The 24,659-nt window shown below is 39.2% G+C and overlaps 1 protein-coding gene across 15 annotated transcripts in view; it reads left to right on the top strand.

The window, feature by feature from the left end:
• ncam1a (neural cell adhesion molecule 1a) overlaps positions 1-24,659 on the top strand; it is a 249,001-nt gene that overhangs the window by 146,414 nt on the left and 77,928 nt on the right. For all 15 annotated transcript variants that reach the window (XM_071506415.1, XM_071506417.1, XM_071506421.1 and 12 more), the window contains one exon: positions 23,002-23,076. In XM_071506415.1, the coding sequence (XP_071362516.1) occupies positions 23,002-23,076 (75 nt within the window). The remainder of the gene's footprint in view (positions 1-23,001; positions 23,077-24,659) is intronic.

Below are 24,659 nucleotides of genomic sequence, written 5' to 3' on the forward strand. Positions count from 1 at the left end.
TTTTGAGGAAGATTTATTCCAGAAAGAATTGGACAGCAAAATCCAATTAAAATGGAATCTGTCAGGAGCAAAATCTCTTTAGATTGAATATGGGGATTCAGAAAGACTCCCTCTCCCTCCATATCTCAGACTCGCCAGACAGATAACTTGCAGATGCAACATTTTCCTCACCAGACCCCCAGACAAACTATCTATTCTCTGTGTGCAGCCTTCCCACCCATTTATAAGGAGTCTAACTTCCAGCAGCGATCCACTGAAGTTCAAATACCAGATTCTCCAGCCAACTGTAGGAGTTATGCATTTCCAATGTTCATAATCATGTTCAAACCAGACAAATTTATTGGGTAACAGTGAGGATGGAATGAGGGGGGTGGGGGTGGGGTGGGGGGGACTTAAAAATATGCACCACAGAGACTTTAAGCACTGTTATAAATTAGTTAGCATATATTTCATGGTGAATGCATATTCCACTTCTCCTCCTATGTCATCAGTGCAAGCAGAGTTTATTTTGAGGCAGAGGCATTCTGGGAGAAAATCTCTGGATAATAATGATGGGAATAAAGTGCCATGGCCACACTGATTACACAAAAGTTAAGTACAGCTGCATGGCTAATGAAGTAGACATGGTGCTAATGCTCTTGATACAGTTCCATTCAGTTCAGTTGTCAATGGCGTAACAAGCTTAAGTTCATCACACTACTGTATTCAGCTGACTAATTCGAAACCTTTGAACTGCTTCAATGAGGGAGACATTTTTCAAAACAGTGAGTCCACTTATTGCTCATGGCCAGTGTGGACACTACACTGAGGCATCATAATCAGGGTGTTTTATGGTGCTCTGTGGAAAGGGACGCCTGATTACATGCTTTACAATAATAATAAGATAAGTACTCTGTGTTTCTGTGTCGTACTTTATTTTAAAAACTTTAAAAGAATACTTTGTCAGTTCTCTGCAATAGCAGCACACACATGCAGCACATGTTGTATAATGTGCTTCCAATAACTAAGTGTGTGCCTGTGAGTTTCAGCACATCTGCTTTTTTTCAGCTGTGAGAAAATTAGCTCAAAATCACATCAGCATTTTCTTACACGTTGTCATTACATGTAGCGTTTTGCTTGTGAGGAGTCTCACATTTTTAAAATGCATAAATGGATGTTAAAAAAAAATGCGTTTGCATTTTGAAAGCAATGAATTTGTCATACAGGAAGTGATGATGATGTGAATGTGTTTAGTCATTTGAAGTACATTTTTGTCATTGCTGATTGCTTTAAAGGAACATTGAAACACTGCAATCAGTACAGACAGTACAGTATAAAACTGTCAATTTTTCTAAATTAGCTTAACATCAAAGTTTGTTCTTGAATTTGGCTCAAATATTATTGTGTAACCTAGGATTGGAAGTTTGGTCGCATGACAACAAGTGGCTGTGTGTCAGGGGGGACGTGATGATAACTGGGCTTGCTCCATTGTGTTAATGGAGACCATGATATGCTTTTGAAAGCTCTGAAAGTGAGAAAGCAGACCCTTTGAACCTAGATTATTTTGTTACATTTTAAAAAGAAATATATATTTTCTAAAATTATATATTTGGCACTGTCCTGATCTGCCCAGTAACCTGCTGCTGAAATGATCTGTCTACCTGTCTGCCTGGATGGCTGTCCTCTTTTTTTCTGTCTGATTATGAAAACAATGGAATTAAGACGGATTGTCTGGGCTGATTGTAGCTGTAAATCATTCCTTTAACAGCTCACCCCAAAGTAACCTCAAATGACTGACAAACATATATGTGTTGTATGTGTTTTAATCATCACAAGCAAATGTGATTTGTAGATTTAGAGATAATTTTTCTCACTGTTGAAAGCAAACAATGGCAACAAACATGCAGTTAACCTTGCAGGTGCACAATTAGTTCTCAAAAGCACATTTATACCCCAAGGTTATTAATGAATTATTGAGCAGCATTTATACAGCAAAAAGAGCAATTTCCATTCAGTGACATTTGTTTTAATTGTTGGATCTCAGTTTTGAAAAGGGTATTTGATCCAATACCTAAGAGTATTGCTTCCCCCCCCCCTGATTTTTTAATATTTCATCTGGTGCCTTATCATTTTATTATTAGTCTCCCAGTAGGCTGGAGGAATAACAAGGGGAGATCAAATGCAAATGAGTTACAATATTTATGAAGAAATGAGATGGTAATAGAAGAAGAGTTTGCTGATTAAACTCCATTAATGTGCATCATCTTCATAAAATGCAGACCCATGAAGCAAGTAGATGAACAGGATCCCCCTGGAGTCTACGTGCTGCTGCCGCTGCTGGTGAAAAGGCGACAAGTGGATAATGGGATGGAGGGCTGCGCCAGGACTTTGTCTTAAAGATACTGTAGTTAAAGAGCTTCACGGAACAACCAATACACTTGATGACAGGAAGCAGAGCTGCAGTAACCTCATTCTCTGCAGGGATGAATATAGCTTTACATGCTAACATGTTTGAAACACACTGCCAATTAGAATTTAAAAAATGAACACAGACACCTAATAGCTTGGCCTTGCAAAGCTCACATTGAGAGTTGCATTGAATTGATGCAACCAACCAACCATCATTTGAACTAAATATGTGTTATTGTTAAAGTTAAACTGAATTCCAGCAGCTTATGGTTCAAACTCGGGATTTCACCTTCACATAGTGCATGCATAGGGCATATCAGGTAAAGACACAGCTGCTTTCCCCAGCACCTTAGATTGGTGTTATGTTTTCACAAGAGGAATTCCTGTGAACTGCTGCTTTTTTCTTTTTAAGGTTTTCCAGTATTTTTATGTGCCCTTTCTAGAAGGTCAATGGGGCGCATCCTGTCCAGAGGGGTGTGGTAGGGTCTTGGTACAATAGAGTTTCAAAGTTCATGTGTGCATCAGGGTGGCACAGTGATTAGGAAGACTGAAATCCCCTTTGAGGAGGACCAGGTCCTTGAGTGCTGCTGTGTGGCAGACAAAGCTTTGACCTTCTTGTGGAGGCAGGCGAATGAAAAGAAGAATTTCTCCTGCAGATCACCGTTACACACACAAACAGCGTAGAGTGCTCATTATCAGCGCTCACCTGATCCCCCGTGCCGAGAAGAGTCAGACTGAACATGAATTCCCTCAGAAAAAAACAAGAAGTGATGGCAAGAATCGTCTGAGCTTTGTTCCGTAACTTTGAGCCACAAAGCCTTTAAAATATCAGCATAGCGTTAGCAAAATACCAAACTAGCACAGAAGGCAATTATTGATATGACAGTTTTAGCAATTATGAATACATTAGCAGACATCCCACGAGAATACTGCTCTATATCTGCTTGATTAATCATTTTTCCATGAGTTGAGAGATTTTCTTTCAGCATCTAATCTGTATCTTCATGCAGCTGTTCACATCTAATATTCATGTGCTACACAACGTTCCACAGGTGTTCCTCCTTTTCTTAGAGAGATGCAAGGTTTTCAGTATATGAATAAATGAATGACTATGAAAGGGTAGATACACTGGCTGCACGATATGCAAAAAAAAAAATTGTATTGCGATTATTTTTAGCAGATATTGTGACTGTGATGTGAATCACGATTTCAGTTGGAATTATCATTTTTGCGTTTCATATCGTCTGAAACTTTTAAAAAATGATGTGATTTTTGTTGGGACTTGTACCAAGCAGGCTTGTTCCTGTCTGTTCATGTCTGGAGAATTTTTTGTAGGCCAGGGTGTCTCTGTGGCACCACAACACTTGTGATGCTAATAATGTGATACATTTAATCTTTTCCATATCTTTTAGCTCCTGCGGTTTGAATATTGCACTTTGATTGATTTTGATAATATTGCGATTAATTTTGCAGCCCAAACTGAGATCCTTGCTCAGAATATTTGAGAATTTGATGTGATCATTTTCTACAAATATTTCATGAATTAAAGTTGATGCTGTAATATGATATTTTTCTATGTAAGAACCCAGACATATGAGCTTATAAAGGGTTTTTTCCAGCTTGTAACTGAATCTGTATGCAGGAGCAGACCCTCTCTACTGTCTCACACGGTGGTCTGTTTGATGTTTGCTGTTGTCTTTGATTGAGATTACAAATGTGCTGTGGGAGCTCGGCCCAAATTGAGAGCTGGATTAAGGTTCCCCTCTCCCCCCATTGTAGCTGAAGGATATCCAAGTTACAGCTGTGCACCAGTGATAGACAGGGTCTCAGCTGTGAGAAGTCGTCTTTCAGGGGATGGGTATCATCACTCTGTCCCCCGTGATAGATAGGAAAGGGTTCAGGAAAGGTTACAAGAAGGTTGTGTAGCTGACTCTCACAGATATACCCTGGTGATGTATGGAAACGCTTTCAGAGGAATGTCCTTTTGTTTTTGGGAGAGCTGTCAGCGAAAGCTTTCATCACAGCAAATGCTGTGTGCATGGTCGAATAGAAAGGCTCAAGAGGAATAAATTAACAAGCCACTCTCAATTATGTAGAAGAGTTTTATTCTATCTCAAGCTGTCAGTGTGGAATCCCCATCAATTATAAATCCAGAACCACATCCCAGCGGTGATGGTTTCTGTTTCTTAATATCGGCTGTGGCTCCTTATTATATCTTCCACTGGTATGTGAATTCGAGTTTCTCTGGTATGAGTTCGCATCTATGCGGGGATGATACTGAGTGTGCTTCCACGGAGCAGGAAGTGTCTCTGGTCCTGTGAGGAATGGGGTGAGGAATAAGCACAGAACTGGCCAGAGGCTGTAAAGCGATTGCAAAAGATTCAATTGGATTTAAGGTTAGCCTCTGTTCATGGATCCTGCCATATCCAATCCTCACTGCAGGCTCACTTTGATTCAGTGGGCTATATAAGCTGAGGTGGCTGTGCCTTGGACACATGCCGCATGTTATCCTTCCTCCCCCATCACAGGTTAAACTGTTACACACACATATTTGCAAGACACCCCCAGTTTGCTTAAGAAATGCTATGTTTGGCTCATTTAAACACCCATATATCACTGTCAGATTAATTGCAATACCTCTGTATAATTACCCATAACAAATTAGAACATGGCAGAAAGTAGTTCTCACACCAGGGGTATTGTTATTGCTAGTATTTTTCTAAATTAAGATCACTTGCTATGACCCTCATCGCTTCGTGTTGCGGAGAAAACATTGCTACTTGCTCTTTTCCTCCTGCTGGGTTTTGCTCCGGGCGTGTTTTGTTTTTAATATAAGGAGGAGGAATAACAGGCTAGTTATTCCATCTGCATTCTAATTATGAACCAGTGAGTATAAACTGTTAAACTGTATTAACTGAACGGCAGCACCTTTCTCCGGTTTGTGCTGGAAAGGAGACTGTCTTTGTATTGTTAAGTGAAAGAGTTGAGATTATTTTGTAATTGGATTTTTTTTTGTTTTTGTTTGTTTTTGTTGTTGCTATTATCTGTTAACTGGATGTTTGTCATTGCAATCAAAGAAGTGCTGAATGTCGAACAACCTGTAGAGCTTTGATTTGTAAAGTGGGAAACAGCAGCCAATTAGCACAATGCCAGATCTTGTTGAGTAGCCGAAAAAGACAGAGATGAGTGCAGCAATCTGGAACCAGGATATGGTTTTCAGCTTTTCACATAGTATTTCACACAGTATGAGAAAATCTGTTTTTTTGGATGATGTACACAAATTCTTTGCACGAGTTCTTTGCAATGGAGAATAAGCATATACAGCTAGCAAACTTTACAAGAGTTTTCTTATTTTTCTCTGAGACCATCTGTCCTGTTTTTCTCCCTGTTACTCCACACACCACCACCACCACAATCAATATTGACATTAACATTACGCAACCCAAATGTCTCTTGCCTTGCATGGCTCATTATCAGGCCACAAAAATAGAAGATTGGAAAGGAAGGCATCGAGCGAAAAGAGCAGAGCCTAATAACAGAAGGCCATCCACTCCATGACTGTGTTACTCTGATAACACCCCCCCCACACACCCCACCCCCCCCCCCCCCCGACAAAATGAGTCAACCTGACTCATTTTGTCCCCCTCCACCTTTTATGATCTGTAGCATCAGCTTTTGTACAGTTCATTATCTTTTTATCTACTGGACTTCATTTGGTTCAGCTGTTTGATTGTGTCAGGTTTCCTAGGATTCTCTCAGATTAAAGTTTTTCTTGGAAACTAAAATCTTGAATTCTCCAAATTGTGGCTATGACAGATCCGCTCAAATGGGTTTCATATCACTATATCTCACATATCTGGTTTTAGGATTGCTGCTAAAAATTGAAAACCAGAATTTTCTGTCCACATGTTTTGCAATCATTTAGGTGTTACATGGACGCTGATATTTTGGAAGTATAGATGGCGATACCCACTCGACCCTGAAGCCAGGGTGCTCTCACAGGTCCCTGGAGGGGAAGCTATGACTGACTCCATTTCAGCAAGTTTATCTAAACCACTCGCTGCCAAAAATGCCTTTTGGGTCATTTAGCCACTGTCAACAATTCAGATGAGGTTGCTGGCCCATAAAGGATAAGACCACAGTAGCTCCTCAGACACTCAGCATGCGAGGAACGCTTTTAGTCAAAAGCTGTGTGAAAGCAACTAAGGCCAAGTTTTGTCTGAAATCTGCTTTAGATCATCATTTACATCCTTTGGTCAATGCAAAAAGTTTCACTCTCAGTAACAAGCCTACGTGTCTGCAGTTCCTCTTTAAGGAGCTTTTTAACACCTTTTAGCTCATCGTTTTGTTTGTGCAGAGCTTAAATGAGAGTGACATTTGGACTTTTGCAAATACTTAATGCAAATTTACAAAACTGCTCAATCTGCTTGAATAGGGGCTCATAGCTCACAGCTATAGTCGCCCTGAGAACTGCACTGATACTGAAGAAAACGTGCAAGAAGACAAAACACAGAAACTCAGAAAACATCAACACAGACAAACGTGCTGCAAATACTAATACTGCAGATAACACAATGGAAGTGTTTCCAGGGGAAACTAAAAAGTGATGAACCTGGCGGCGATGCAGTTCACTGACTTTTGAAGTTAAGAGCATTGAGAGTATTGTATTCTACTCATATATCTGTAGTGTGGTGTAGTTTTATGATTGAAAATTGACTGTTTTGGTTGAATTGCACATGTAAAAGCCCAACTAGGGACCTCAAAATCAGCAAAAGCTATAAACTCTTTGTGCGGCACATTAGTTTTACACTCTGTTCTGGAACTATGTTAAATTGCATTGTCCATATCAAATAGATAAATAAATAAGAAGTAATAAAATAAACAACAAGTGTGCATGGATGTATTATGGTATTATGTATTATAATGCATCCATGCATGTGCGTCCTAGGCGGATTCATCACTTTTTTTTAAGTTATTTATTCCAACAGCGACAGGAGAGTCAGGGAGAGAGAGAGGATGACCTGCAGCAAAGTGCTACAGGTCGGACTCGAACCTGTAGTTAGGACTTCGCCTTCTACCAAATGAGCCGCAGGGATGCCCCCCTCATTACTTTTTTGCTGTGCACTGGAAACACTTCCTAGTTGTTGTGAATATTTGTAGCACATGTGTTGTCGAATTGATGAAGATGTTTTCTGAATTTGTTTTTGTTTTGTTTGTATGTGTGTGTTTTTCTTAAGCTGCTGTGTGTTGAGCTCTCAGGGCCACTGTACACAGCTCTTTTTTTCTCCCAAGTGTTACTCTAGAATGTTGTCGAATCTGTCCCTGGTCACCTATATGACTTTAACAATGAATAGTTATGATTACAAATTAACACTAGATGATTCTAGTTAAGTATAACAACTGGTATATAAATAATAATAATAAAATGTGGGTAACTGGAAGCTTATGAACTGCATCACAAGCCCAGCCAATGTAGGTTTGGCTATTTATCTGTGTGCTATTCATTGCTCATGGTCTTCATTCACCTTGTATCCAAGGCAAAACATAACCTTTAAGGAGCACAGCCTTGAAAAAAAAATGTTTACAGAATTAGCTACAGCCCAGGGTACACTCTTTCTCCATGTGCTGGATTGATTTGGGAATAATTCAGAGCTCCTCCATTGCTGCAAACACTAGAAGTTAGCAAAGTGAGGTCATGATTCAGTAAAAGCTAAATAGAATGTCATTAGAAAGAATGACATCTCTGTTGCGTGTACTGGTTGCGTTTACTCTGACATGTAGAAATATTCTTATGAAAAGTTTGCTGTAAAAGGAGCAAGACCTTAATGTATTTTAGATTATCTGAACTGACTGCTGCTGCACTTGGTATATTAGTTTCTCTGCCATTAGTATGCCAGAGAGTATTCTGAAGCTCTGCAGTCATTATCTGTTTGGTGAGAATCAGGGCCACCTCAGGGTCAAACAAAGAAAGAGGATGGAGGTTGCGGTTAGGCCCTTTTGGCCTCATTAGTTAATTAGGGTGCAGACAGGCAATTTCACTCACACTGGCCTTTGAGCACGCAGAGAGAATGCATGAAAAGTATCGGATTTAAGCTAGAACCAAAATAAAACTTGAATGGGAAATGTACAGACCGACTCTATGTTTCCATTCAACTGCCAAGATAATTTTATGAACTTGTTTGTTGGATGGCAAACTCAAACGCTACCCTTTTCAACAGAGGAAGGAAGTCTTTCAATAGTGTTAGTTAATGTTGTTTAATGCTACACAAGTCCATAAAACACTAGCAGGCATCTCTCCCAAGTACTGCATGAAGAGACAGTAGGACTTAGAAATCGTGGTGGATAAATACTTTAGGTTTTTAATTCAGTCCAAATCAAATTTTGGACTGTTGTGCAATGGCATTGAACTATGCTTGAGTCCAATAAGGTCAAACAGGCATAATTATAAATTTAAAAAAATTAGTTTACCGTTATAAAAACTTGGATGTCATGTTTTGCTAGAATACTGAATGTGTGAATGCTCAGACTGGCCAAGAAGAGCTTGGGTTCGGGGTTTAGAGATGCCACTGAGCTACAAAGCAGAGAAAGGTTCACGACTAAAACCTTATGTGAGAATTTCCACCTGAATTTATTAACTCCAATACTATGATTCAAAAGGCACAAGCTTGCACATAACCGCATTGGCTTGAGCTTCAGCCCCGTGTGTTTGTTTGGCTGTGCTATTCAACAGTTGCTCTTCTTCTGTTGCATTTCAAGTCAAATAGAAAAGTTGCCCAAGATGTGTTTGCTTCCCCAGTGGTTGATCCGTTTCAAGTCAAACTCTGGGCTCTGTATTATTGAAGCTACAGTCTAACAATCACTGGGAGCCTCTGACTGTTACAAGCGGAGCACTTTCATGGGCCAAAAAAAAGGGGGGGAGGATAAAATTACACTGCTTTTATTCTTTACCACTGGTCCATTTTCTGTTGCTTTTACCCTTTAAAAAGTTTTCAAGGACCCATTTATCAAATGAAACATCAACTGTGTCTGACATCAACAGCACTTTACTATTTCTAAAGCTTCAGCTTTACCATTTTTATGGTGCTTTAGTGCTGATTTTCTCTTCAGAAACTGCTGTTTTTAAAGGTTGTGTCCATTGTGTGTGTTCTTGGTTCAAGCATTTCTGATTCCCTGCTTTTCTGGCCACGTTTCTGCTCAGAAACACAGCTACAAGTATACAACCATGTCTGAAGCGCCTTAAAAGCCATGAGCTCTACCTGATGCAAAAAAATAAGTAAGTACTTAGTGACAAAATGGCTATCCACTTAATGCCTTAGATTTATTATTCTGACAGTGACTTGTCAGCAGACACCACATAGGAGTTTGTCCTAAAAAATTTTATCGGCCTTTTTTTAACGTAATTATGCAAACACAACTATGATGGAAAATCCAAAGAAATCACTAAATAACCAAAAAAGAAACAACATCAGCAACAAAAAAGAACAACATAAACATAACACATGAAGAGGAGTTCCACACAGAGGAGTTTGGTTTTATCCCTGGCATAGATGAGCCTAAGTGTTATTTCAGCAACCAGCATAGATGAGAATATTTAGGCTGGTTCATACTCAAGCAAACGGACTTCCTGTATGTACGTATGTTTAGATATATTGTATGAAGTTTGAGGTGAATGACAGTAATCAGCTAGTGAATGGAAAATGAAGCAGACATGCAGTAATTTTATTTTTAATTATTATTGTCTTGTGTAAGAAAATCTGTTACTATTTCCACCCCAAAACATATTACCTAAAAAATATTGCGTTTTCTTTTTCTAAGGTAAAGATTGGTCTCAGTTGTATTTCTGTTAATTATAATGCACCAGGAGATTTAACCTTGTGACAGCAGGAGGTTAATTGGTAGGAGCTGAGACATATTCAGGTCAGACCCGGTTCAAATTACTTGGAAGTCATGATTTTCTTTAGCTGAGAAGTGCAGTGGGCAGGGATTGTGAAAGAAAGACAATAGCTGAGCTGATTTTCTAACACTGACAGTCTGAGTATCACTGTTTGAATTTGGGTAATAACCACCAGTCTAATATATCATGCATGGTACAAGGCAATAAAGATAGCCTGTTATTATTGCTTTGGCATCACTAGCTAATTTATAATGCTAATGCCAGTGTCAGTCTGTTCGGTCTTCCCTCCAACATGTTGGTCAAGAGCAATATACTCAGAACCAGATTGTAATGGAAGTTTGTGTGGATATTTATGGTCCCAGAGGAGGATTGGTAATTTTTGATGCCCCCTATTTTCCTCTGCCACGACCATTAGATCAAACTTTCCCTTCAACCAACATTTTGTGGAGATGGTATAATAAATGCAGGATTTTCTTGAAATTTGATGTAGTCGTTCATGGTCCCGAATGACTGAGTAGTGAGCCTCTGTACTTTTTCTCCAACAACGTGCCAAAATGGGCACTTATGCACAAGAAATATAAAATTTTACCCTGAACTTCATGCCCATCAAAAGATGAACTGTTTCCACTCTGGGTGCTCCAAAACCTTTGATCATGTACCAACATCACGCCAAAATGTAGAATACAGAATGTGTCCTCATGTGCCAGGGACTCAAAGATGAACCATTGTGTTTAAATTTTGTGTTTTTAAAATACCCCCTGTCCTTCCTTAGGACAGATGCTTTACATCTATAGTCCTGCTACGTGCTCTCCACTGTGGGGTATGATGAATACTGCAGCTTCCTGCAGAGCGTTAGATCTTTGCTTTGTGTTTTATAATCTTTAGTCACCATTTACCCTGGCTGGTTTTACATGTATTCTATTCACAGCCAGATTTCATGCCATAGCTGTTTTTCCCTTCTGCAGCCCTTGTCAGCCTTTTAGCCTTTTCTGTAGCATTCTCTCCAGGTTTAGTAATTAGGTGCTGTCAGAAGGAGAAGGCTCATATTAGTCAGAGTAAAGAGGGGCATTTCAGTGTTTTGCTTCAGTTCAATAGCCAGATATTAGTAATGACAGAAGAGGAGCAGCTATCGGAAATACATCAGAGTTGTTTATTTGGAGAACATGAGGTGAAAGAGCACAATTTTTGATTAATAGGGAAAGTTGAGTATGAGGCTATAATAAGTAACCTGTGTCACACCATTCAACCTTTTGCACTGTGAAGTCAGTGGGGAAAGAAGCATTTTGCACTGTTGTTGATTCCTGCACCACACATTTGTGTTCTTCCAGATTCACTCCTCTCCACTTGTAACGCGCTTGTATGACAACTGAAGTGGTGGTTGGGGGAACGATGACAACAACCGTAATCCTGACAAAGCTGTAGTGGTGAATGACTGAGAGATGTGAAGAGAAGGAGCTTAGCGGGTGACACATCTATGTCAATTTGATTAAGGCCTGACACCCACACACACAGCACATGGAAACGGCCGCTTAGTGCTTTGTGCGGCGTCTCAAAGTACAGCAGGTTAATGATAAGTGGTGGTGACAGTCTGGAATGTGCCTCTGAAAGACTAATTTATCTGCTTCTGTAACACAAATTGGAAACATAATGCTCAAAGAAAGTTCTGTTAGGAGGCTGAATGTAACAGCTGTTGAGTATATACTCTGCTCACCTGCACATGCATTTCCATTTAAAGTGCAGGTGGCCATGAAGAATTACTCCCAGTAATATACTACTACTGCTACGTTGTACTACTAATATGTTAGTGCCACTAGATCTGATGTTATTAACGTTGGCTTGACACCAAACGACTTGTCAAGTGGTTTAAGTGTCACAGACACATTTCCAATGTCGGAATCAAATCAGTCTTGCTAGAGTTGCAGCATGCTCTCATCATCTCAATCATTTGGTGCAAGGGGATGGTCCGAGCTGTCTTTCGTTAGTATTTTGAGGTTCTGATAAAATCAAGCAGTTTGATTTTATCATAAGTTTTTAGTCTTGACGCTTTCTCCAGCACCAATCAGGAAGCAGTTGATAGTGAGCATGGAGGCGACATGGAGGTGCAAGAAAGTCAGTCGTTTGGTGCAAGGCCGGCATTAAATACATGAGGGAGGCAAGGGTAATTGGACACAAGGAAATAATTTCAAAATAAAACAGGAAGTCATAAATACAAAGTCCAAAGAGTCATTGTGGGGCCAAATCATGTGAGTGTTGAATTACTGACTTTAATAATAATAATAATAATAATGACAATAATAATAATGTAGAAAGAGCAAAAAAGTCTGGGGAAAAAAAAAATTATTGCTGTAAACTTTCACGCAGAGAATGATGGGAAATACATCGATACATTGTCTTTGGATGTGAGAGGGTGTTAGACTGTAGTCTTCTGAAAAACTTTTTTAAGTTGCAGTGCATGGTAGGCATAATGCAACTCCAACTCCGTATGTATACAGACATGTGACAAATTCAGTGATAACATGAATAAATGAGTAGAAAATCAAATATTCAGATTCTTCCACACAGTTGTTCTTCATGATGAAATAGAGCAGCTAACATCCTCTCATGCTCTGTGACATTTCTAACACTGTTGAGCTCTGCTTTACTTTCAAATCAATACGGCAAGCGGAAAAAGATCTAAGTGACTTTGAAACAGGGTTCAGTACTGGGGCAAAGACGGCAGGAGTCACAAAGAGAGAAGGGATATGGCCTGATGAGTCATCACTGTGCTCTCAAGAAGTGGGCAAGGGCAAGTGCATTTGTGGCCTGGTAAAGACTGGTAAGAGAATGGTAAAGACTTGAATGGTTGAACACTATACGGTGCATGTGTGTGTTGACTGGGGGGGGGGGGGGGGGGGGGGGGGTTAAAGAGGTTGTATTTAAAAAAGAAAAATGACAAATGGGAAGAAGAAACAAGGCATAAAATGTTTTGTGTAGAGATCACACTGAGGGTAACATCCTGCTGGAAGCCGTGTCAGGTGTTTCTTTGGATTGACTGGCAAGTCAGAGGTTTTAGTAAGATGTTGCAGGGTGCATTGGGAGCCAGTGCCGGTGAGGCATGATGGTGTTTATGCAGTGCTGTAAAGGATGTAGTGGAGGTTTTGAAACAGCCTGCCAGAATTCTTATTGAAGTTTGTGGAGAAGTTTCCTTAGTCTGAAAGGGTTAGAGAGAGGTTAGAGGGGGAGGTGGGTCTGTTTAGTCCACTGAGACATCCGACTCAATGTGATATCAGGTAATACAAGTGGACCTGACGTGACTTGACTCACAAAGCTTTGAGATGGATAAAGGAGGCTTTGCAGAGGGGCTTGAGGTGTGCAGGTGAGGTCATATCTGACACTCATACCTGATTTGGGATTGACACTATTATTGTATGTGGTTTTTGAAAACATTGTCAGCCCTGAATTCCAAGTTGAAGAGTTGGATTTATTTTATTTATTATGAGAGAAGTTTTTTTTGTTTTTTTTTCTTCTTCAGCAATAGCACTGTATGTGTGAAAGCTTTTGATGGTTGGAGGGTTGCTTGTTTAAATTCCTGATCTCACTATGAAAATGTGTGATCAGGGGAAGCGAACTTTGCTATCGCACCTCTCTGCTCTATGACATCGGCATCAGTGAATCTATAATACAGTCCTGAGTTTAGCCCAGAGGACAGTGGAGGACACTGTGTCTAGTACCTCCACCTCACACAAATTATACAACACTGTAGGCAAGAGCACTGAATTGACTTAAATGGTGAAGGAACTTGCACCGACGCTGTTTTGGGTTTTCAAAGGATGGTAGTGTAAATGAAAGAGGGTTACGACTACAAGAAAGACCTCAGACCCAATAAATTGGATGAGAATAATCATGAGCTGCATCACAGATGATTTTAGGACTTTTTTTTGTTTTTTTTCTTGCATTTCTGTGAATAAGGAGTCAAGCTCGATTCTGTCAGATATATGGCTTTGTCCCATCTTAGCTCCAATCCATGCTTCAGTGCTCCCTTCATTATAACCCCGAAGTGAATGGTTGCAGTAGAAAATCCCACTGGAGTCCAATAATAGATCCCTATACAGCTTACGTCACCCAGTCGCAGAGATGGTTTTCTTCGACCACTAAAATCCAGCAAGAGAAATCACATTTTAATGTGCAACTTATAGCTGCAGATTAACACAAAGTAGCTCAGACCATATAACAACAAGTTTTCAATTTGAGTCTGGGCGTTCTTTCAGTTTTTGCCATCTCTCTTTTCCTTTCAGTTGTTAGACAGTGGCAAAAATGCTCCATAATATTCATATGAAATGTAATAGCATCAATTTAAGATCAAAATGATCTCATAATGTCTCAAGAATTCATTTTAGTATTACTTCATCTTTCCTGCCTGAGGGGAATTAAGGAGGACCCTGTCTACCCAATTTTCTAAGAGATGGAAAAATAAGATTTGTTCCTGTTGGAAGGAGAGAGTGGCATTAGGTGCCTGGTGTCTGGTGTGTGCTTGGATCTTGCCAACGTCTTTGTCCTCATTGTTAACGTCTTTACCTTTTGTGAGGCTGCAGTGATTTATGAGCAACAGCACTCGAGAATCAACAATAGCACTTGACAATTCACATGTACAACGAGAAAAGAGAACCTGAGATGCAAAATAGTACATCTGCTGTTCCTCCTTCGCTTTCTGCATGTGTCTGCTGGTGATGTATGCATCCCAGCGTGGCCCTACACAGTGCTGTCTGCCCCTGCACACTGTGTGCTTGCTCCATCATGACTTGCATGTTAAGCACCAACAGCTGACTGTTGTAGCCTCCCTGTAATGGAGCCAGTCACCACCGGCTGCCAGGCTCCAATTAGGCATGCAAACCTCCTGATCCAAGACGGCAAAGATGCTGCCTCAAACCTCAGGTTTTCCCCAGCAGAACCGACCACTTCTTATTTGCTCACTTGACAAAGTTGGGCATCTCGAATTGACGTAATGATGGCCATGTGGCCTGTATAAATATTTGTGCACTTACATAATTTGGAATTAAAGAACTCTACCGTTAAGATGCCAAAAGCCTATTTACAGTAGCAGCCTGCAAAGTCCATAATCCTCTCGCTGGAGAATGGTCAGCACTCATATCTTCACTCAGCGGTTTTGGTCATTGTTACTAAAACCTCACAGGCATATTTGCTTCAAAGTATGGAGGGATTATCAGCAAATTAATACACCATTGCTAATATCTCTTCTGAGCTTACCGTGAGTAGCTTTAGATGTGCTCCTCCATCAAAGTTCTTTCCCAACTTTGTCAAATTAATAACTTGAATAATCTGTCTGTTTGGCAAGCTCTTAACTAGACAAACAGGGTGTGCGTGTGAATGCGTTAATGTGTGTGTGTGTATGGATGTACCGTATGTTTACTGGTAAGAGGGTGTGAATACTTTTAGTTTCTCATAAAAGACACTGCCTCTCTTTGCTTATAAAAGAATAATACCAGTGTAATTTAATTTTGATCCTGTTGCCCTGCATGCTCAGGAAAAGTGGGTTTAGAATTTTAATAAGCAAAATGGTGAAAAATGGAAAAATAAATGAACTGTTTGCAGTTTTATTGTTTTCCTGTTTATCTCATTCGAATTAAAGACCTGTGTGATGATTTTATTTTTACGCGGCAGTAACAGTGAGGTTCAAATCTCCTGTTATTGTGTTGCTTTATGTTTGGAGGAAATGTAATGACTGCTGGAGGAACTAGGACCAACAGTGCGACCTCATTGTTTCTACAATCCTGCTCTGCTTAGTTCACTGATAAAAAAAAAAAAAATCAAGGCATGTTTTTGGTATTTACTGCTGTGAATGCGTTATATATGTAGTTTTCAGAAGACGGAGATATTAATGAGCAAACAGTTGCCGTGAGGAGAAAGGTAACCGTGGGATACCGTCCTCCGTGTGGATATAGTGAAATAGCTTTCGGTGTCTCAGGTTGCTGTGGCCTCTAATTGCCTGTGTGGATGGTCTCAGGGAACAACCTGTCTGTTTTTTTTTTCCCGAAAGAAAAAGAAAGAACAGGTTGCACTGAGGTTTGATGGTGGAAACTGGCATCTCTAGTTATACAGTTGTGCTGCCCTGAAAAGCTGGAAATACAAGGGACATGGCAGTGAAGGTCTATAGGAAGAGAACAGCAGATTGGAACTTTATTTATACAAGCATTTGTCAGAGGCAGAGCTGCTGTGCAGACAGAAATAGACACAGTGTGTGAGTTAAAACTCTTTGGGTGAACCAGAAAACCCAAATCCCTCTGGAGTTCTTCAGTCTGAGTCACTGTATCCAAGTTAGCTAGTTATCCTAGCTGGCTTTCCAAGTTCAAGCACAGCCTAGTCCTGGTTCAGGATGTTAGCTCTGCTGTGTTTCATTGGCATCCTCTCTGGGATGATCTAAAATGCTGTTTCTTGTTTGTTTTGTACCGTGAAGTTTCAGTCTCCAATATTAGTACAGCATTCGCTTTAGCCCACAGCCTAAATTAGCAGGAGCTGGGTCACTCTGTTCACTTGCTCATGTGTTTCTTTTATTCAGGCCTGCTCTCTATGTTTCACTCACCATCTGCATTCGTACTGGTGTACTGATGTATTTTCAAAGTCTATTCTAACAATTTGGTCTAAAACATGCTGCTAATGTTGCTGCTTTGACCACACAAATGTTTTTACTTCAGTGAGTAATGTGACTTTATTAAAGCTCGTCGCTACAGTACAGACAGAGATAAATTCTGAAACGGCCACACTTATTACTCCAGACCGAGGCAGAGACTAACCATACATCTACGCAGCTAATGGCTAAGCTTACTTTTACCAACCTCTCAACATGAATGTCAGGATCCTGAAGTAACGGTAATATCTTATGCATTATAAATTGTGAGGTCTGGCATATGGTCCCAACTGGTCCAGATTTAATAATCTAGTAAAGTATTTTTGGTGTATATGAGTTTCACAGACTCTTTATCATTGCTTCTAAAGCTGTCTCAAGTTGTCTCAAGTTCTGATTTTCATAAGTTAAAGCAGACTCGAGTCAAGTCTCATGTCTGCAGCTCTGCCTTTTATTAAGAACACGTTCCTCTTAAAAGAACACAGACCAACATGACTGAAGGAAAAGGGTATTAAGATTTGCATAGATCAGTGTTGTGCCAATTATGTTATAAATGAAAGCATGCAGCCAAGCATATGACAACAAAAGATGTAATTCTGAAAAATATCCAGCGGGCTTTTTCTCCTAAGTCTAAATTTACAGTAATTTGCAGAGTTTTCTTTCCCACGGACCCCGAGATGCCTTCATCCCTGTGAAAATATGCTGATCTGAATGATAGTAGAGATGCTGTTTGTGTAAGTGCAGGGTGATGTGACTATAGGTGTCTAAGCAGTGGAATGGAGAGTAAAGAAGGACACTTGAGAGTAGACAGTGAGGTTTATGAGTCTTTAGAGAGGAGTGAAAGTGAAGGGCAGGCTTAGTGGCTAGATATTAGATTGGTGTCATGAGTGAGCACATCAGGGCACAGATAGCTTCATCCTTTATCTAAGCTCTCTCTTCTCTATGACAAGCACTTCTTTCTATCCGTTCTGTTAATCTACACCTCCCTTCACCAGCTCTCCTTTGCTTCTGGGCTTCCTCATTTACCTTTTTACTCACATAATCTAGGCCAGGTCTTTCTTAATTTCAGTGCTTTAAACGATCATACCGGCGTTTTTCCATGTTTTAGCATATTTACAGTAAATTGCATGTAATTTACAACACTGCTGACCAGTGCATCAATACAAGTTCATCCAAATCACTAAACTCTTAAAACATTTATAATACATACTACAAGAACCTACAACATAATATTACAATTATTATTCCAAAATACAATTTTAAAATCAATATTAATTCTGTCTATTATTAGATAAGTTTGAGTATCTATTTTTATACAGTTTTGTCAACCTTATTTTAGAGAGCACAGTAGATCCAAATTTTGTCTTTATTGAGAGCCATAACCAATTGTCATATTTGTAAATCAGTCTTGAAAGCAACATATCACCGTATGAAAGAGCTACATAACACTGCAGTTTACCTTGAACACCACCTATTATATATTCAAGGAATGTATTTGGGTCATTGACGTGACATGATATTTTTGTGGCCGAGTGCATTACTTTCCTATAAAATAATTCTAATTAATTCATGACATGCATCATTTTATTCTATAAAACTGCTGTAGTTTGACCATGTTTTCAGTACATTATAATAATGTATATATTTTATATTTTGGCATCTCAAACCACCAAAATGTCAGGTGGTGCAACCGTCCGAGTTAATGAACAGCCTGAGAAAAGTATTAAATATGATATTTCAATAATAATAAATTCAAAATAGATCATGTGGCATGATTTCATGTTTGAGACCTTTCAAATAAATAAACTAAATTCACAAATATTAATAGTTTTAAAGGTGTTGAGATAATTCAAAAACTTTTGTCCGGGAATTTGTGTATTGTCAAATGTCAGGGTGCTTCAACTGTATACATGCATCTTTTATTCTGAAGTGAATAGTTACAACATCAAACAGGATATTCCATCAGCCAGAGGACCCCAAGTGATCTTTATTGATGAGTGAAAAGGTTTGTAGAGAACCATTGTAGCTACTTTCAACCCATAGTTAGGCTGGCACATTTTTCATGTCAGGTGGTACAACCAAGGTAAAACTAGGAAAATGTTATTTTATTATAAAAGTCTTCATTTTATTAGAAAAATATATGTATGAACTTGCTAACAAAGGCTAAAGGTCTAAGTAGAAGCCTGTTTAATTTGAAATTAGCTGCAAAAGTCAGGTGACACAACTGAATCGTCAGGTGGTGCGACCAGGTAAAATATTTATCTAAGCCAATAAATGATAGGTTAAAGTGAACAAATGGTTGAAGACTATGAGGTATATAGCTATTGTATTAAATAGATTCATTTGTATATTTATATACAGGTGTTAAAATGTAAAATTGGACATTAAAATATTAAATACCTGGCCACTGAAGAATCTTAGATTATAGTTAACAAAGAAGTCAACCACAAAATAACAATGTGTTAGCCACTATAGACACACTCAGGTATACTTGCCAAAAGCTTCACTTAGAATAAATAGAAGGAAAGTATATAAATTTGGTTGCACCACCTGACATTTTTCAGGTGGTGAAGTTAAAAATACAGTCAAAAAATGAATTTAAAATTTTGAAATGTTGTAACACAAATAAGGCTTGTTGAAACACATTATTCGAATTTCAGAAATATGCATAATATCCATTTTAAAAAGACTTTTTTTTTAAACATTTTTAAAAGCTTTATTTGTCAATGACCCATTCACATCAGAGTGCTCTCTGGGGAAGAATGGAACAGGACTCCACACTCTGCCAAGAGCAGACCTCTCTTTATGTTTGTCTTAGTGGGGTCAGATCGCTGTGAACATGGCGTTGCCTTGTATTTCAGGGGCCATGGACATCGACAATGTCTCCCTCTTAAGAAGCACCATCTCAAAGTTGGCACCTCTTTCTGATGAAAATACCTTTTCAGTCCTGAGCTATTTACAGAAAGAGGCCAAAAGTTTCATTTCCATGAAAATGTGCTGTTACTGAATAAGTCTTGTGGAGAATAAGACTTTTTGTTTTGATTATTTTGTCTATACCACACCTGTTTTACCTGCATGTTAATGACTGAATCAAGTTTGTTTTGTTTGTTATGACTCTGAGTGAAAGCATCATATTTACACTTCCCGTCTGACAGAAGGGAAATTAGGTTTTGATGGCTGCGATTTTGATGAGACGTACTTTCAGTGTAATTTGTCTTCTAATATTTTCTCTTTTAAAGATAATTGTTGTTTTTTTTTAATCAAGTTGCTTTTATGTTTTGCCGAGCAGCCTCTAGTTTTCTTCATTTAACTATGGTCTGCAAATCAAATTGCAGAGACATTTTAAACTTAAACAACATTGGTAACATGTTTAGACCACATATTGTGGCTCCCTGGCATTAATTTTATACCTTGCATTAAGATTTAAACTTTTAAGACAATGAACAGTGTATATGACTTGAGTTTTAAGAAGTTGTTGAGAAGTGACGAGAGTGATATTTGAACCTGTACGTGCTGTTTTGGATTTGTTCAATAATTAAACCTGATGACTTCTCTCATTTTTTAAACCTTCATTTTATTACTCACAAAATGCTCTCAGCAGAGACATGAAGCTTGACAAATGCGACTCAACAGCCACTTCATCATGGAGACACTGCAGAAGTGGCCATTTAGAGACAAACATGAGAAAATGGCGTTGGGAATAGCTATCTTTCCCACACCCTACAATCTTTTTTGTTGTCTTTAGTGTTGCAGATATGATCAGTTGATTTTTGGCCAGTTGTCTTAGTGTTAGGAGGCATGGCTGGGGTTTGCTGTGTATCTGTGATCTTAGCAGATGAGAGAAGGAAATGGATATGTTGTTTTCTTTGTATCTACCTCCAGCCTGTGGAAGCAAACATTCTGTGGGTCATGGTTTTCTTCACCTCTAGAGGCTGCATGCTATCCTGGAACAAAAGCTGGGGCTTGAATGCGGTGTTTTACTGCAAATCAATATTTGTGTGACTTCTTGACTTATCCATATGGGAGATATTATTCTCTCCTTCAATAGTGTAATGAAATCAATATTTGAGACTGTTGTTGACCAGGAAAATTACAGCATTTTTCAGCCTGTTCAAATGGTTAATTCATTTTAACATTTTCCTTCCAAGCGATCTGTTGTAGTTGTGTCCTCTGGCAGTGGCCCCTTTCATTCAGGTATATCGCCATTAAAAACACCCTCCGTAATGCCGGGCTTTGCTTCTTTACACTACACCAAAACAAAGCTGGCTACAGCAGCTGGTGGCTTATTGCCAAAACAACAATACCCCCCCAACACACTGTTTGTACCTTCTTCGTTGGTCTCTAAACACAAATGCATCCTGTGTAGAATTTTGCAAATCTAGATGCTCCACTCAATATGTTGGCTGAGGTTCAACCTGACAACATAATGGTGATGTCTTTTCGCCTAAAGGAGTGTGCAAGGGAAAGAAAGAACAACAAAGTCCACTGCTGTGACTGCAACTGTCTCCTCTTACACAGCATTTCTGTAACTACGAGACTGTTGCATGATGAAGAACCAATAGCTCATTGTGCTGTGACGATAATTGGCTACCTGTTATTGCAAATCCTTGCAAAAATCCTTGCAAATCATTCCCATGAATTTCCTGGTGAGAACTGGGCAGAAACCGACTCACTCATTTGTGTGAAGTGGCGACATGCTGAAGGCTCAGTGGGATTTCTCTGTCAAGCACCGGATCACGATTCAGTGGTGTTTCTGCTTCGCGGTCTGTGCTTCGCTCCCATTCCACACATCACTGGAGATAGCAGTCTTACGTTAAAGCATTTCACCCTCGAAAATCATCACATCTCGTGTCATTCGGAAGCACACATGCAAGTGATGATGCCCTCGCTTTGAAAATTATTTCACACTTTGACACTTTTCATTGAATATGCAAGAGTTTTAATTCTAATTTGTTAGCATGCAGGAAGGAACAAACACCAGGTGTTTCCCTCGGCCCTTTAAATATCATCTGTGTGACTGTAGCTTTAGCTGATGCTGAGAAATAAAGTGTATTGGAGTCTAAGGAAAAGGATATGCTTTGATTTCTGGCATTATGCCTTCCAAATCTTCTGCCAGGAGAAGCAGGGATGGGGAAAACGAGTATGAGAGCACCCTGCAACGACCCAGTCAGGTGGCTTTTATGAACACTGAGTGAAAAAATAAATCTTTAGATTGTGTTACTGAATATACTCAATATTTCTGCAGAGGAGTGAGGATCAGCTTACCCCAAACAATTAAACATGTAAAACATACAATATACCTAATTCTTTTTTACTATTATTGTTGATAGTCAGATAATGTGCCACATGGTTCCTATTTGCTGCACCGTGACTGCATGGTTTTCAGTCAGTTTACTGCTTCCTGAGGTGCCTACTTAATGCTTTGACTTTGGATAGTGTCAGACACTTGATTTTCACAGGGTCACAGGTGCACGATTCATTAACACTTATACTTTGAAGTGTGTGTGTGGCAAGAAGTATCACGTCATATGAGTGAATCACAAGGCCAAGGATGCCATTATCTCAATTCTCTGTGATAATGCAAATCACTCACTATCCGGCCCCACAGCCTTGCTGAACTCTGGGGGTGCAGCTCACTCCACTTGTCTACACAGGGATAGTAAATGAAAAAGAAAAATATGTTTTATTGCTGTGTCTGGACGAACAAGATGGCCAACAATAGCAGTAATTCAGTGCCATCATCACCATAATCGCCTCATTTTAACACCTCTCTAATGTAAATGGCTGCACTGTTAGCAGGGCTTTTTCTGTACAGTGTATCCTCAGCAAGTAAGCCTGCAAACCACATGTCAGTTCAACAAGGTGTTAGTAGAATATGTAGGCTCATAACCCATCTGCACATGGAGATGTTGCACTCTAGTGAGCATAAAAATTTTCGTCACAGTTTCATTCATAGGGAGTGTGCATGGAAAATGGTTGCTCTTTTGCGCAGGCAAACCAATTTGATTTTGAGCCTTGCCCTATTGTGCTTTGTCACCATTTGCCTTGATGGAACCAGAGAATCATGTATATGTTGTCCTGTCTTCTTTTCTTCACCCAGCCACTATCCAGGTGCAAATCACTCCAACACAAGGAGAGATCAGCGTAGGAGAGTCCAAGTTTTTCCTCTGCGAAGGTAAGAGTGATCTCAAATACGCCCCACCTCACACAGCCTGATGAAAATATCATCTCATGTATACACTGTATAATATAGCAGCAAAAAATTTAGATTATATGTATCATTTATTATATATAAAAGTGACACGAGTCAGTTGACATGCTGTACATGTGAACATACCCTCATTAGAAGCGTGAAAGAAATTCTAGAGACAAGAGAGTGCTAAAAAAGGATTATTCTGAGATCACAGTCAGGTGGGGAAGATGTTTTATGAGAGGTGGGAGAGAGGTGCAGTCTGAAGAGATAATGAGTGAGAGGTCTTGTACTTGCACTGTGTTTTCAGTGTTGAATGTGCTTTACATTTGCAGCTATCAGCTTGTCTGAAATCCAGGTGGCATTTATATAAGGTTAGTCAGCTGTCTGACCTTATAGAGCAATCTGCACATGAATAAAATCATGTCAGTCAGCGGTCAGATCTTATTAAAGTCTGTGGTTAGAGTCCAAAAAACGAATGGTTTGTTTTATTCAAATTACAAAGTATTGGTGTTCAAAGCACTTTAAAAAATCAGCATCAGTATCTCTTACTAGAGTCAGTGACCCCATTGCTCCACAGAGTATACTGTATAACTTTTCTTTAGAATTTCTTTTTACAAAAGAAATATATATGAAAAGTATTCACAGTGAGGTCTTTGCCACAATTTGTCTGGCACTGATCCGAGACAAAGATTCTCAAGTCAGCATTGAATCAGCCCATCAACACGGTTCATCATAGTTTGACCAGCTCCGAAACATGTCATGACTTCACTCAGACAGGAGATGAGTCATATCCAATGAGAGAGCAGCTGAGGGTGGGGGCTGGTGGAGGTAGCTGAAACACAATCTAATAGTCTACAGTAGCTTTGATTTGGACACTTTCTGGACCAAACCATAATTATCTGCATGGCTACACCACATTAGAAGTAATTAAGTATTATACAGTATGTTTTCTGTAGTTTGGTAAACTGACCCTTTAAAGGGTCATTTTACTGAAACAGTATCAGATTGATGTTGGAATCTATTTTATACTGTTTCAGACTTATACTGACCTCTTGCTACACTGCTACTTGCAGAGAACCCTCTAAGTTAAAGCCATAAAAGTGGAGCTCAGTGTCATTGTGCAACTGGAATATGAAACCTTGACATTATTTTTTAAATTTTACTTAGTGAATTTTTTGTTTTTTTTTGTTCTGTGAGATTGATGTGAGATTGTGGCTTCAGCTTGAACTCCCAAATCCCTAGTTGAAAAGAATGTCAAAATGCATCTCGGACCCTTTGTATTTCTCAAGACATGAGGAGGCATTAATGTGTTTCAGCAAAAGAAAAAATGTCTCAGCTTGAACTCATCTTTTATAAGAAATGGATGATGTGGAAAAGTTCCTTGATTTTTCTTTTAGTGAAAACTGCCTCCTACTGAATAATCCCATTTCCAACTAAGCGAATAGAAATTATTTACAATTACAAATCTTTTTATGTTTTAGTTGGCACATTTGGTCTGATCTTGAGAAGACATCTACTGTAGGACGATGGGTTTTGATTTAACAATAATGTTTCCAAGTCTTCTT

This window comes from Trachinotus anak, unplaced genomic scaffold (assembly GCF_046630095.1).
Source record: "Trachinotus anak isolate AG129_WGS33_773 ecotype Australia unplaced genomic scaffold, CSIRO_AGI_Tana_v1 ptg000020l, whole genome shotgun sequence".
In the NCBI taxonomy this organism is placed as follows: domain Eukaryota; kingdom Metazoa; phylum Chordata; class Actinopteri; order Carangiformes; family Carangidae; genus Trachinotus; species Trachinotus anak.